Source organism: Balaenoptera acutorostrata, chromosome 13, assembly GCF_949987535.1.
Source record: "Balaenoptera acutorostrata chromosome 13, mBalAcu1.1, whole genome shotgun sequence".
Lineage (NCBI taxonomy): Eukaryota > Metazoa > Chordata > Mammalia > Artiodactyla > Balaenopteridae > Balaenoptera > Balaenoptera acutorostrata.
In genome coordinates this window covers 75924542-75938122 of record NC_080076.1, presented here as the reverse complement: position 1 = coordinate 75938122, position 13581 = coordinate 75924542, and the positions used below count along the sequence as shown (strand labels likewise).

Sequence of the window (13581 nt, the reverse complement as noted above, 5' to 3'; positions counted from 1 at the left end):
GGGCGGGTGGGAGGTAAGCAGCCTGAGCTGCCCTTTTTTTCTAAATGATAAGAGAGAGAAATCCTGTTGGGTGGCCAGGGGGTGAGGCGGTCTATTATTATACAATTTCTCATTAACAGCAGTGAGATTGCGCTTCTCGTGTTAAACAGAACAGGCATTTAACCCCCGAGCTCCTCCTGGGAAAAAGGCAGAAACTGCTTATTCACTTAGTCATAATTACCGTTTTCGCAGGTCCCAGAGGAATAGCTGTTCTCGATCAGTCTCTGAGGTCAGTCCTGACTTTCCCAATGCTGCCCTGGCAGCTGATTGAATCGGCACGCAGAATGATTTTTCCCCAACCAAAAAAAAAAAAAAAGTTTCGCTATTTCATCCATTCCCTGCAGAATGAGACGTGAGGGTGTTCGCTATTCTTTCTGGTGAGACGACATAGCGAGGTAGAAAGGACCCAGATTCTGGGAAACTTGGGCTTGAATCCTGCACCTGCCTCGGCCACATTCAGCTGTCACCTGGACTGAGTTCCTAAACCTCCCTGAGCACCTGCTCCGTTGGGAAAACGGAGCTGATGCTAACGACCTGATAGGACCGTTGTGGGGAACAGATGCACTCACAATGCAAACTGCCTGGCAGAGGGCGAGCTCTCGGCAAATGGTAGTTATCATATCACTACCTCATGGAATTTAAACTTCTCTCTCGCTTGTCGGGGTTGCAGGGACCCCGGGTGCCCTCTCTACTCCGTGGCATCTCTTACTCTGCTTGCCATGATAAAGACGGAAGCGTCCCTTCTTTGAGCTGTGACATCTGATCCAACAGTGTCCGTCCCCGTCCACACAGATGTTTGGCAAAGCCTGATTCAGTGCACCGAGGAGGTGTTTTTAAGAGGCTGTCTCTGAGAACACATCGCTTCTAAAATCTGGGACTGCCTGTAGCTCAAAGACATCTACTGGGCTCTCGATGCAAAGCCTTTCACAACGCTTGACCTGGGCATATTCTGGGTCCCAAACTGACTGCACTGGAAAGTCTATTTCTAAGAATTGCCGACGGCACACCACACTTACATCTTCAAGTCGCTGGCACAAATTAACTTTGACCGAGAATGAAGTAATAACTGAAAGGTCAGAACAAATTACATTTGGAAAGTGTCGCATAGAAAAAAAGAAGCAAGAACACCACCACTGCTTTATGCATAGAAATGCTCCTATCGACGATAAAGAGTGCTTTCTTCCTGAAGGCTGTTCCTTCTTTCATCCTTGACTTTTCAGTGCAGAGTTGGGCTTGCAGGCATAGAATACCCTCCAACCCAAACGGAGGGGAATCTTTCAAGTCACCCACCACTTACTCGCTGACTGGAGTCGGGGAAATTACAGAATAAACCCCATTTCCACATCAGAAGAAAACAGAGCTATTTTTCAAGACCAATTACCTATGATAGTTTTAAAAATAGGAAGATGCACACTACCACATTACTATATATATTACAGCTAAATAGCTCTTCAAAGGAGATCATTAACAAATTACTGTAAGACACTGAGCAGATATAATGTGTTCCGTGAATACAGAATAGTAAAAGCCACTCCGTGCTACTTGTCCACAGTTAAATAGAATCTTCAAGCAATTGCACATGAAAGTAAACATCTTTCTCAACTCCCAGTGTATTTGCCACTAGACTGCAAGCCCCTTGAAGGAAGAGGCTGTGGCCAGGGTGGTCACAGTATCCCTCTGCTTGGCTCAGGAAAACACCTCTACAACCAGGTACTGAATTAATGGAATAAGCAGTATCACACACCTTTTTCAGGACTGTCTAAAATGCTCCCGGAAACTTATAAAGGCTCTTTAAAATCTTTTCAGACCTTCCTATCATAGCGTGGGAATACTTGGAAAGGACAAGCTTTGTGATGGATGATCCCAAATTTTCAATGTCCACTGAAAAGAAATGAAACGCCAGAGGAAAGATGGATTTTATGCGACTCAACCTCTTGCAAGTGTGTGTGACCTCAAGTCAACTGAATTTCACTCTGTGCGGAAAAAGCTACAAGAGTGATGAGCCCAGGGGAAAAGCTGCCTTGAACCCTCCAGGGCTTAAGATGCTGACCCTTTGTAGGCCTTGGCTTCTGAATTAGACCCTATTAAATAAAAGTGTTTCTTCTCTAACATGGCATAAAACAACTGGCATGCACATCTGAATGAGCTGGGCCTGCGCAGTGCATCCATGGGTCACAGTTTACTATTACCAATAGATCCCATTATCAGCTACATTAGCTCGACAAATGTTTCAGTAAACTAAAGCAGCTATATAATTTGAACAAATAGGCAACTTTTACAGAATTTGCACTCATTGATTCGTTAACTGAATAATGTGTCAGCCTAACAAAATGGTTGCCTCTTGCCATCTCTGAGAAGCAAAATCTCTCCGGGGCGGAACGTTCCATTTTCTGAGATTCTCCCATAATAGGCAGGGGACTGCACACCACCCCGCACTTCATTGAAATTAGCTAGATATTGCTTCATTCTGTTGCCTTTCTGTGCAAAACTGGGGGAAAGGCAAAGTAAGTGAAATAAGGAAGCACACAGAATACTCAGTGGCTTCAAATAATTAGCTGGAAAGAAAAGTCACTCGGGATAGACCAATGGCAAGTTTTATGCTTCCCATTTAGATACTGAAAATACAAAGCTAAACCTCTTTTACAAGAATGCCAAAGGCTGGTGATCACAGGGCTTACCCCAAAATGAAGCTGAAATAGAAACTCTTATCAGAAAACATGTTACGTGTATCCTTTACCAAAGAGTGAAATCACACTAGTCTCTTGAGTCAGGATGCTGAGGCGGTTCAACATGAAATTAACTTGTTTACCAGAGCTAGAAATCCCCCAACCTCTCACCCCCATCCCAAAATCGAGCAGGTAGGCCACTAACTGCCATCCAGTGGTGGAGGAAAATGTGCAAGATGTTTTACCTCATAATCTCTATGTACCAGAATCCTAACACAGCACAAGGAGTGGCAGTTACTATGTAAATGGTCACAGCACAAAACTAAACCCAGTTGAGATAAACTCAAAACAAATTAGAATCTCTGGAGGAGGTTCCAATGGCCTAATTCAAGAGTCTATTTAAAAACAAAACAGCAACAGAATAACAATTACTAAAGAGCTGCTTCCTAAAATTACTCTCCTGTTGATATGCCTCAATTCTAAAATGTCATGAGAAATCTGCTCCCAGGTCACTAATTCTGCCGTAAAAGAAAGCACTACCAAAGAATGCCACCGAAAACAAAGGCCTTCACACAAGTAAGTGAATACCCTAAGCACATAAGTATGTTCTTAAGAGGGACATTAAAAAAAGCAGAAGTCACATTAAGTTCAAAACACCAAGAAAACAAATGAACAGGAGTTCCTAATTTTAGTAATATTATATATCACTCTCCCCCCAAAAACACTGTCCATGAGTTAAGATTTGTTGATTTTACATACAGACACTTTATATATTTGGGACTCCCTGCCCTCAAGGAAGAAAAAGAGGAAAAGAAATTAAGCATTATATATGACATTTATAGAAATGTAGAGGGTTTTTTTAAAAATGAAATTCAGGTTTCATTTGGGGGTTACTGTTTTACAGTTTCCCACTTGCCAGAAATTGTAAACAGCACTGATCGTCAGTGAGCTTCGGATATGTTAAAGTCTGGAACAGGAGTGTTGCTTTCACAACACTCCAAAAGGCCTCCACTCTTCCCTTACTTTCCCTGCTTGTCTCCGCTCATCAAAGTAGGTTTTTCCCTACAAGATGTACAAGAGGCAGGGGCTACGAAGGGCAAGCGAGACAAAAACATCCAGGAAGCATGTCTTCATTTACACAATTTGACTTTTCACAACGAATAACGCAAAGGGAAAGATATTTTCTATATCTTGGGGCTCGGACTCAGGGATTTGTAAAAATAATCTGATGATCCCTCAGCATCACAAGAAAGATTTTTTTTTTCTTATGTCAAGGTAACATTTAAGCAATCTTAGATGTATATGACGCTTGAAGAACTGATGTTTCAAATGGAGAATAGCTTTGGTTTTAGATTCCAATACATTACAAAAATGCATGGTCTTAAATTCACCATAAAGAAGATGCCTCTTTTTATCATCAATCGACCAAGAGCTATTTAGTGTCAAGGAGACACATCTGCTGTACCACTCATGATGTTGTTAATTAGGAAAGCTAAGGGGAAAAAAATCCAACCCTAATCCTTTGATACACTATTTGAAACTCACTATTAATCTGACGCATGATATTTTCTGGGGTGGTGCCAATGATATGAACTAATCAAGTTGTTTACTACTTCATCAATAATAAATCATTTTTGAGACAAAAATTACAACTTGGTATGGACCTCACCAAGCCCCTCGCCAATTCAATCGGCCCCTTTGCTGGTAATTTAAACAACAAATTCCTGCTTGGAATCACCCATTCAACATGCGTTTTTAAGTGAGTCCCATTTCAACCTTTTAATAAAGTGCCACCAGTGGATCTGTCACCAGGTGACACACTTAGTAGCAAAAAGAAAATCGGGTGGGTCAGAATCCACTCCTTACTGCCTGGAGGCACCAAAGAGAAAAGGGGTGCAGGAAGCTGACTGGACTGGTGGACCTCAAGGGGAGCAAGCACTGAAAACACCAATTTAAGTGCCTGGGGCAAAAGGCAACTCGCCTGCACCCCCCAGCTAAGGCGCCCAGAGGGAGCTGAGGAGAGGACGTTGCTGGAATGGGGGACAGGAGCAGAAACTAGGGAAGGAACCACCGGGATGGAGCACAAGGGAAAGACAAGCATGGGGCAGAAGGAGGGACAGGGATGGGGCAGGCGGGGACCGTATGTTGGGGCTGGAGGAGAGGACAGGGATGACAGAGGTGGGGCCAGGGATAGGGATGGGGCTGGAAGGACAGGGATGGGGCAGGAGGGAGCCACAGCAATGAAATAGGGAGGACTACAGGGATGGAGCTGGACCGAGAGGCAGAGATGGGGCAGGAAGGGGCGACAGGGATGGAGCTGGTCCAGCGAAGTCACAACCACATCCTCACCACACCTCGCTGGGGCGCTCGCTGCGCGCCACGCGCCGCGCTTGGCACTTCGGGGCGCTCTCTCCCGGAGTCCCCCCAACAGCCCTCCGATGCCCCATTTCAGAGACGGGAACGGCGAGGGCGGCCCTGCAGCGCCCGCTCCCCGAGGTCGCCGGCCGAGGGGGCAGCGGCGGCTGAGCGCCCGACCCTCCCGGACGCAGGGTGTCGCTGGCGGCCACGGGGGGCGGCGGCGCGGGGGGCGGCGCGGGCCCGGGGAGCCGGTACCTGGGCTCGGGCAGGACGATCTTCTTGCTGGCGCGAGCGGCCGGGGTCGCCTTGCTCTTCTCCATCGCCATCAGGTAGCTGACATCGGCCAGCACGGCCTCCAGGTCCGCCATGTTGGCGAGCGGCGGCGGCGGCGGCGGCGGCGGCTCCTCAGGACCCGGACGGGACGCGCTCCCGCCGCCGCCGCCCGCCGCGCCCCGACGTGGGGGGGCCGCCCCGGGGCAGCCCCCCCCGCGCGCCCCCGCCCCCGCCCCCGCCCGCCGCGCACCTCCCCCCCCCCCGCGCGCCCCGCTCACCACCCCGCGCGCCTCAGCCTCACGCCCGCCCCGCCCCCCGCGCGCCGCCCGCGGCCCCGCGCACGCGCCACCGCCCCCGCCCCTTCCGCGAGGGTCGACGGGGAGCGCGCGCCCTGCGGCCAGTTCCCCTCCGCGCCCGAGCGCAGCGGCCAGGCCCGGCCCACCGGGTCCCTGCGGGCACCGTCCCGCCCTCCCCTCGGGGTGGCCACGGGGGACTTCCTCTCCTCCTTCGCCTCCTCCTCCTCCTGCTGCTCCTCCTCCTCCCGACTTCCCGCCCGCTACTCCCTGCGCTCTCACGACCCCCTCTCCTCCGGGACCCCTGCGAGCAGGGGACGCCCTGGACCCAACGCCCACCACCCAAGGGACAGCGGGGAGGTCTCTGTGCCAGTGTCTCAAACTGGACAGTGGCCATCAGCATGCTCCAGGAGGTCTGGGGTGGCCCCAGAAATGCGCGTGCCCCACCTGTCTGCCCAGGTGATGCTGAAGCCTGTGGTCCGGGTCACCCGTGAACAGCGCCCCGCGGCCCAGCCCCTAAGCTTCAGTCCTGACCCCTCCACCCCCTCCACCCCCCTGTAAACTCAGCAAAGAGAAACCTAACAGCCGGAGAAGGTTGCTTGTCTCAAGCTGATGAGGGCAAAGTGGGGTGAGAGCTCCCTCGTGGGAGCGGACCTGCCCTTAGGAGCCCACTGGTAGAGGAGCTGTCTGCCCAAGGTGGTCACCGCGCCCTTGCACGCAAAGGTTTGGGTTTGGATGTTTAAATGGTCGCTGAGAACGAGGACTAGTATTCTGGCTCTTGTGGTTTTTACCATCAAATTAGGGGAGCCCTACTGTGCGCACAGGCCCACCACAAGGGTGATATAGGGAAGTGGAAAAGCCAGAGGCCAAACACCAAGGCAGGAGGGAATTTCCAGCTTCCTGATCCTCAGTCTCGGTGTCTGGTGTCACCACTCCCCACGTGGGCCTGGGGTTTTCATTTACTTCTTATTTTTTCACAGCGGTACACACAAGTGCACGTTCAGAATACATCACTCCAGCCGGAGTGATGTTAAGGGCATCCAGGAAGTCTTAAAAAGACTTGAGCTGAGAATTAATCGGTTAAAAATCCTTTAAATTCATCCACATAGGTCACATTGTACCAGGAACCTCAACTTTACTAGGATTTGAGTGAATGTTCTGTCAATAGCTTACATGGTCAACAGAGTTCATCAGAAATGGTTAAGGTCAAATTTTGGACATTAAATGTAATGTCACAGCAGAAGCAGCCTGATTTGGTCATCACAAGAGCCCTGCCCTCTTTTGTTCTCTCCCTCTCCCACAGAGCCACCCCCGCCCCACCTCGATCTTTTTCCCTGTATGCCTCCCATCACAATTGGCCAGTTTTACCAGATGCTTCTCAAGACCTAAGGCACAATATTCAGTGAAGTTGTCCAGAAAAGAACAAGAGGGGTGTAAGAAGTAGGCACGTGAGTCAAAGGACCTTGGTCAGGCAGCAGAAAGCCAAAATGACAAGGGGGCACAAAATTCACCAATGAGACAAAGATTGGCATGAGCCAAATATCAAACTTTCATCTTCCACTCACTTTTTTTTTGCCACAAATACAGGAACACAGAATGTCTTGTCAAGGGTCACCCCAAGAGGAGGGGTGAGTTCCCAAAAAAGCATAATGCATTTTTATGATTTAATTAGTACAATTTCTTTCAGTATGTCTTTTTATCATCCGAGCTTTCACATGATCAGATCGTCAAATAAATACATGCTTCTGCCTATATTTTCACGGTCTTCCGAATACTGAGATTTTTAACCTTGCCTCTTTGAACTCAGTTAAGAAATTTGTTTGGTAGTGGGTTTTTTTTTCTTTCTTTTTTGCGGGAGGAAGGGGGTGGGTTGCAGCATGGGGTACTAAGTTTGCAACAAGAGACACACCTGAATTCAAATCCCTGCTCTGCTCTGACTAGCTGGGTGATCTTAGAGGTAACATATTACCTCTCCGTGCTTTATTGTTCTCATCAGTACTGTGGGAATGAAGCCACTGGACTCCAGTGTTGTTGAGAAGACAAAGGAGATAATACTCATAAAAATGCACCTTGCCTGATACCCAGTAGGTCCCCAACAAAGGTCACTGCATTTCCTCTATGTATTTTGCTTCATTTTACCCTCGCCTGCTGGAGAAGATACTGATTCACAGACACCACCCTTGAAGCAGAAAGATCCCTTACCAAAAGGTTATCTCCTTAGTGCATTTCTAGGAACCCAAATTGGCAAAAAAAAGACTAGCCTTTACAGACACAAGAAATGACTCTTCTAGTAAAAAGAACACAGAGTCCAAAATTGGGTCCCCTAACTGAGGCCCCTCCCCCAGTGAAGTCAGTGTGACCAGAGCACCCAGGGTGTCCTTCCTTGGTCTTCCTACTGTGTGAATTTGGGATGCTTGGCTCTCTCCTTTACCCTCTCACTTTCTCCACGCATTCCCCACCACCCCTTCTTTCCCTTAATGCTGAACAGCTTTTCGTGTTCACTGCAAACAAAAGGCGCTAATGACAGTGATGAAGTTGTCATAACTGACCTGCTGGATCCTGTTGCTAAACACCAACGCCAGCCTGTAATCATTACGGATGAACAGAGAAAACAAATAGCAACTCATTTGTTCTCAGCCAATAATGCTCCGTTGCAAGTAAGTACGTTTCTCACCCTCCCCTCCCCAAGATGATTTCAGTGACTCTGGGCTCACGCTGCTTGTGATAATTGATAAAACTTCAGAGTCCCAAGGTTCATAATGTTCTCTTTTTCTCTTTTCTACGGCTTCCCAAGATCAGGGGAGGTGTTGCTGAGATGGATGCATTAAAGTTTATACTCCCTGGGGTTAATTTTGATACCAGCTTCAAGGGAAGAAAGCTAACTACAGAACTAACTCATATTTGTTTTAGATTCTGGGCTTTACTGGGGCTTCCTACTTAATAAAGCACATGGGAAAAAAAGTCAACTCTAAGACTCCAATTAGAAGATTTTTGAGGGGGAGGGATAAATCAGGAGTTTGGGATTAACATACACACACTACTATATATAAAATAGATAATCAACAAGGACCTACTGTGTAGCACAGGGAACTCAATAATCTATAATAACCTATATGGGAAAAGAATCCCAAAAAGAATAGATATATGTATCTGTATAACTGAATCATTTTGCTGTACACATGAAACTAACACAACATTGTAAATCAACTGTAATATAAAAAATTAAATGAAAAAAACATTTTGGGGACCAGCAGAACGTGCCTGCGCTTAATTCATTAATATCACAGTATTTCATTCAATCCCTGCTAAGAGAGACTTGGTATTTTGGTAAGCAGTCCCCTAAATATTATCGCTTTGCAAGAAAACTGCACACACTTGGGGTTTGAATGGGTTTATCTCCAAACATCTCATTCTGTAAAGTCTGCAGGTGTTTGCAGCCACACTGGGGCCGCTGTCCCAGTTCACCTGTTACTTAGATCACAATTCCGCTCATTGTCACATGCATCATAGGAACTGCTTCTCATGCTATTTTAACAGCAAAGCTTTACAAATTTTAATGGAGGTCCTGTACCTAGCACTTCATACCTTAAAAGATCTGCAAGAAGGTCTAATACCAAACTTTGGTTTACATAGCACTGAAATTACATTCAATACAGAAGTACCTTTCTTTAAATAAGTGGGTGGAAACACATTTCTCTGCAGGGGCTTCTGGTTAGTCCCTCTCTGTAGAGAAGCCTTGGAATGATACAGTTCAGAGCCTGGGCTCAGGAGCCAGATGGCCTGGATTAGAACCCTCACGCCAGTACTTCTGAGTTGTGTGACCTTGGACAAAATGCTTAACCTCTCTGGGCCTCGGCACTCTCAGTGGTATTAATGAGATTGCTGTGAGAACAATTTTGTAACATGAAAAACACTTAAAACAGTGTCTGCTGCTCAAAAAATGTTATCGTTATCATCCTCCTCATCATCAGAGTATCTCTACATTGGGCACAGCATGATGGAAAGTGACCAGTCCCAGGAACGTAAAAGCAGCGCTGGATGTGACCCTCTGGCTTTAGCACTGCTCAATTACTGTGAGTCTCTTCAGCTTTTTAAATCTCACCTTCCACTGCTGCCTAATGAAGGGATTGAATGAGCTGGTCCCTGAGGTCCCTTCAAATTGTAAAATTCTCTGGATTTATTTAATCCTACAGTGAATCCCTTTGCATGGTGAAGAATACTCACACCTCTCAAAAACATCTTGTGAGTTTCTGTTTGACTGTATCAGGATACACCAAGAGCATTAGTAATCACCGGTGCTACAATGCACGGGTGAGGTGAGCAATCAATCCATCAGCAGGTTTCTAGAAACAAGCACATCTGTATTTTCCTCCGGTATCTGCACTCAGCACACTGACCTTGCTTAATCAATACGTGTTGAATGAATAAGTGAATGAATGAATGAATGAATGGCATAAAATGTTACAGGTTGTTTGCCTCAAAGAAACTTCTATCAGAGATAATCTAAAGGAAGGGGGGAAATGCTGTTGAAAACCACAAGTACCTAATAAAGAGGGTGCTTCCTGGTAAAGGTAACCACCAGGTCCCTGCTGGTTCTTCCTGCTGCTAATGACCAAGAAGGCCTCTCCAGCCTCTAAGAGCCTTGGTGCCCCTGGACTTTGCAAAGGTGGGTCTGAGAACTTTAGGCCTCGGAAGGAGAGAACTAAATCCCTTTGCCTAACAGAAGGACTTGGAGGAGAACTTGAAAGAGGACTAAGAGAGAGAAAGCAATGTGATGACCCAAGGCCAGGCACTGCATGGTGTGAGGAGGCAGAGAAAAACCCCCCGAGGTAGGGGGCTGGGCAGAGAACTTCAGGAATAGGAGGTCTGTTCTGTTTTCTGTGCCGTTTTAAGTTTGCTGTTCCGCACAGCAATGTCATGCCTTTCCAGTGATCCTTGCAACTTCATGGCTTGTATCTATGGGTGCTTTGATGGCGGGTTGCAGGTGAGGTTGGGAGCCAGGGCCCACACCGGGATCAATGCCAGTGATAAAGGAACAGTGGTAAGGCCAACAGAACAAGAACTCAGCAGAGGCAGGAAATCAGGTCCAGCAATGACGTTGGGAAACCGGGCTCCCCAGACTCCTCAGACACCCAGGGCAGGCCTTGGCTTTTCCATGGGTCTGGAAAGGCCATCTTGTCTCCCTCTCAGGTTGGGAGAAGATGACCTCTGGATATGTAAATCACAAGAGGCCAGAACTTTTCTGCATTGCCAAGTCCCTTCTGGCCCTTAACCTGGTGGCCTTCCCTTTAAGATTCTGTCTTTCAGGGCATGTTCCGTTCAGCTGGGAAATTATATATCGATCCAAGAAAGGCTACCACTCAAGGGGAAAGCGGGGTGGGGCAGGGAAGGATTGGGAGTTTGGGATTAGCAGATGCAACCTAGTATTTACAGAATGGATAAACAAGGTCCTACTGTATAGCACAGGGAACTATATTCAATATCCTGTGATAAACCATAATGGAAGAGAATATATATATGTATAACTGAGTCACTTTGCTGTACAGAAATTAACACAACATTGTAAATTAACTATACTTCAATGAAATAAATTTTTTTAATAAATTAATTTTTTTATTTTTGACTGCATTGGGTCTTTGTTGCTGTGCACGGGCTTTCTCTAGTTGCAGTGAGAGGGGGCTACTCTTCGTTGCGGTGTGTGGACTTACCGTGGTGGCTTCTCTTGTTGTGGAGCATGGGCTCTAGGTGCGCGGGCTGCAGTAGTTGCAGCATGCGGGCTCTAGAGCACAGGCTCAGTAGTTGTGGCACACGGGCTTAGTTGCTCCACGGCATGTGGCATCTTCCCATACCAGGGATCAAACCCAAGTCCCCTGCATTGGCAGGCGGATTCTTAACCACTGCGCCACCAGGGAAGTCCCAAAATAAATTTTTTTTAAAAAAAGAAAGGCCACCACAAACCCCATTCTGCTAAGAAATGTCATATAGCTTTCACATGCCATGCCTTACAAGTCATTTGGGGGCTAGCCAGGTGGGCCAGGGGGAGAGCATGGAGGCCAGGCGACTGCAGGGCTTCACTGAATTTATCTCCCATCATCTCAGTGACCATCTCAACCTCCCATCTCAGCCAGTTCTGTTTCTTCTCTCCTGGTTGAAGGTAATAGCTCCTGAACTGGTCTCATTCTGTCAGAGCTCATGGGTGTAGATTCCAACAGGCCAGACTCAGTAACAAAATCCTAGGTGCCTGGGCCAGGCCTGGCATAACCCTGACCCACAAGGGAGCCACCAGAAAGGGGGTCTCCTGCTCTTAAGAGGTGCTCTAGACCAGCACTCTCAGACACTTATGTACTGAAATTGCCAAAGTACAAATTCAGATTCAGAGGTCTGGGGCAGGGCCTGAGACTCTGCATTTCCCACAAGCTCCTGGGTGGGGTCAAAGCCGCTGAAATGTTGGAATCTTGGGTCCCACACCAAACCTACTAAAGCAGGATCAGCCCCATAACAAGATACCCAGGTGATTCCAGGGCACATTGAAGGATGAAAAGCCATGCTCTAGATCACACTGGAAGCTTTCGTTCAGGCCCTGAAATAGTTCAAGCAGGCGTCACACAGGAGCATTCTGTTAGATAGAGAAAGGTCAGATCAGCTGAGCCCAAATGGACAGCCCTGAGAGGAAGGAGGAGAAGAAGGAGAAACAAGTTAGAGAGGAGAGGTCAGCAGGACAAGATTATACATGGCCTGGGAGCCACAGGGGGAAATTGAAGCTATCTTAGGGGCAGTGGGAAGCCAGTGGAAGGTTTCAAAGAGAAGAGTGTCAACATCAGAGGTGCCTTTTTATAAGAGTCTGCTGGCTGGAGATACAGGACAGGTGAATGAGAGGGGACCCTGGAGTGATCTAGGGTAGCAATCCAGGAGACCTGGATGAAGGTGGCTGCAGTAGGCAGACCAGCACATCACATGTAGAGGTGCACCAGGTGTGTTACAACATGGAGGGGAGTCACCTAGGGTGATTTGCAGGCCCCCGAGGCAGTAGTATGAGCAAAAGGAAAGTCCTCCTTCCCTCCTCCCTGGAAACTCTAGAACAAGTCTTTCATTCCTCATCCAGAAGATGCCCACAGCTTGCCAACTATTCATCCTGCTTCCAAACCCTCCCTCCTTCGATCCATCTGACACATCCCTGCGTCTGCTCAAGAAGCTTTGATAGCTCCCCACTGCCTACCAAATTATCTTCAAACTCCTCTCTGCCTTCTATTTCTGCCTGATCCGTGCCACATTTGTTCATGCTTTCATTCATTCAACAAATATTTACTGAGTACCTTCAATGTGGCAGGCAGTAAAAAGAAATCACGCATCTGCTGAGACACAGAATCACTCCCAGGAGGTTTATAGCCACACATTTGGAAATGCTCTTCCAAATAAGCCACTTTGGCTATATAAAATAGAAATAGTAATAATGGGTAACACTTATTAAGAGCTTACTATGTGCCAATTATCACACTGAACACTGTGTGACTATCTCATTAAATCTTCCCCAAATGCTCATGATGGAGATGGTTGGTTTCATTTTAAACATAAGAAAAATTTGAAGTCACTTGCAAAATAAGTACAATAACTAAATTAATAGGATTTGAACCCAGGCAGTCTGAGCCTAGAGTTTGTTTTTTGGTTTTGTTTTGTTTTTTGGTTTTGTTTTTGTTTTGCTACATTAACTAAAGAATGTACTATGAGTCAAGGTGAAAGAAAAATTACATGCTTTGAAATGTTCATAGCTTATTTAAGTCTGGAGAGGATGTCTTATTTTTTTAATTGAAGTATAATTGATATACAATGTCATATTAGTTTCAGGTGTACATCATAGTGATTGGATATTTATATACATTAAGAAATGGTCACATGGTAAGTCTAGCTACCATCTTAGTCTGAGCCCAGAGGTTGGTCCCCTGATTCCTGTCTTC

At 47.0% G+C, this 13581-nt stretch overlaps 1 protein-coding gene across 7 annotated transcripts in view; it reads right to left on the bottom strand.

Annotated features, from left to right (window-relative positions):
* The window catches only part of LOC103005732 (beta-adrenergic receptor kinase 2), a 203196-nt gene that overhangs the window by 120240 nt on the left and 69375 nt on the right, over window positions 1–13581 (bottom strand). For 2 of the 7 annotated variants that reach the window (XR_009005044.1, XM_057526624.1), the window contains exon 1: window positions 5319–5498. The exons of 1 other annotated variant lie outside the window; for it this stretch is intronic. Coding sequence is in view for 1 of the 6 variants with exons in the window: in XM_057526624.1 (XP_057382607.1) it covers window positions 5319–5431 (113 nt within the window). In the remaining 5 variants the exon portion in view is untranslated. Of the gene's footprint in view, window positions 1–220; window positions 239–5318; window positions 5499–13581 lie in introns of those variants that run through there. 4 more of the 7 variants (XM_057526630.1, XM_057526627.1, XM_057526629.1 and 1 more) reach the window with 4 other exon arrangements.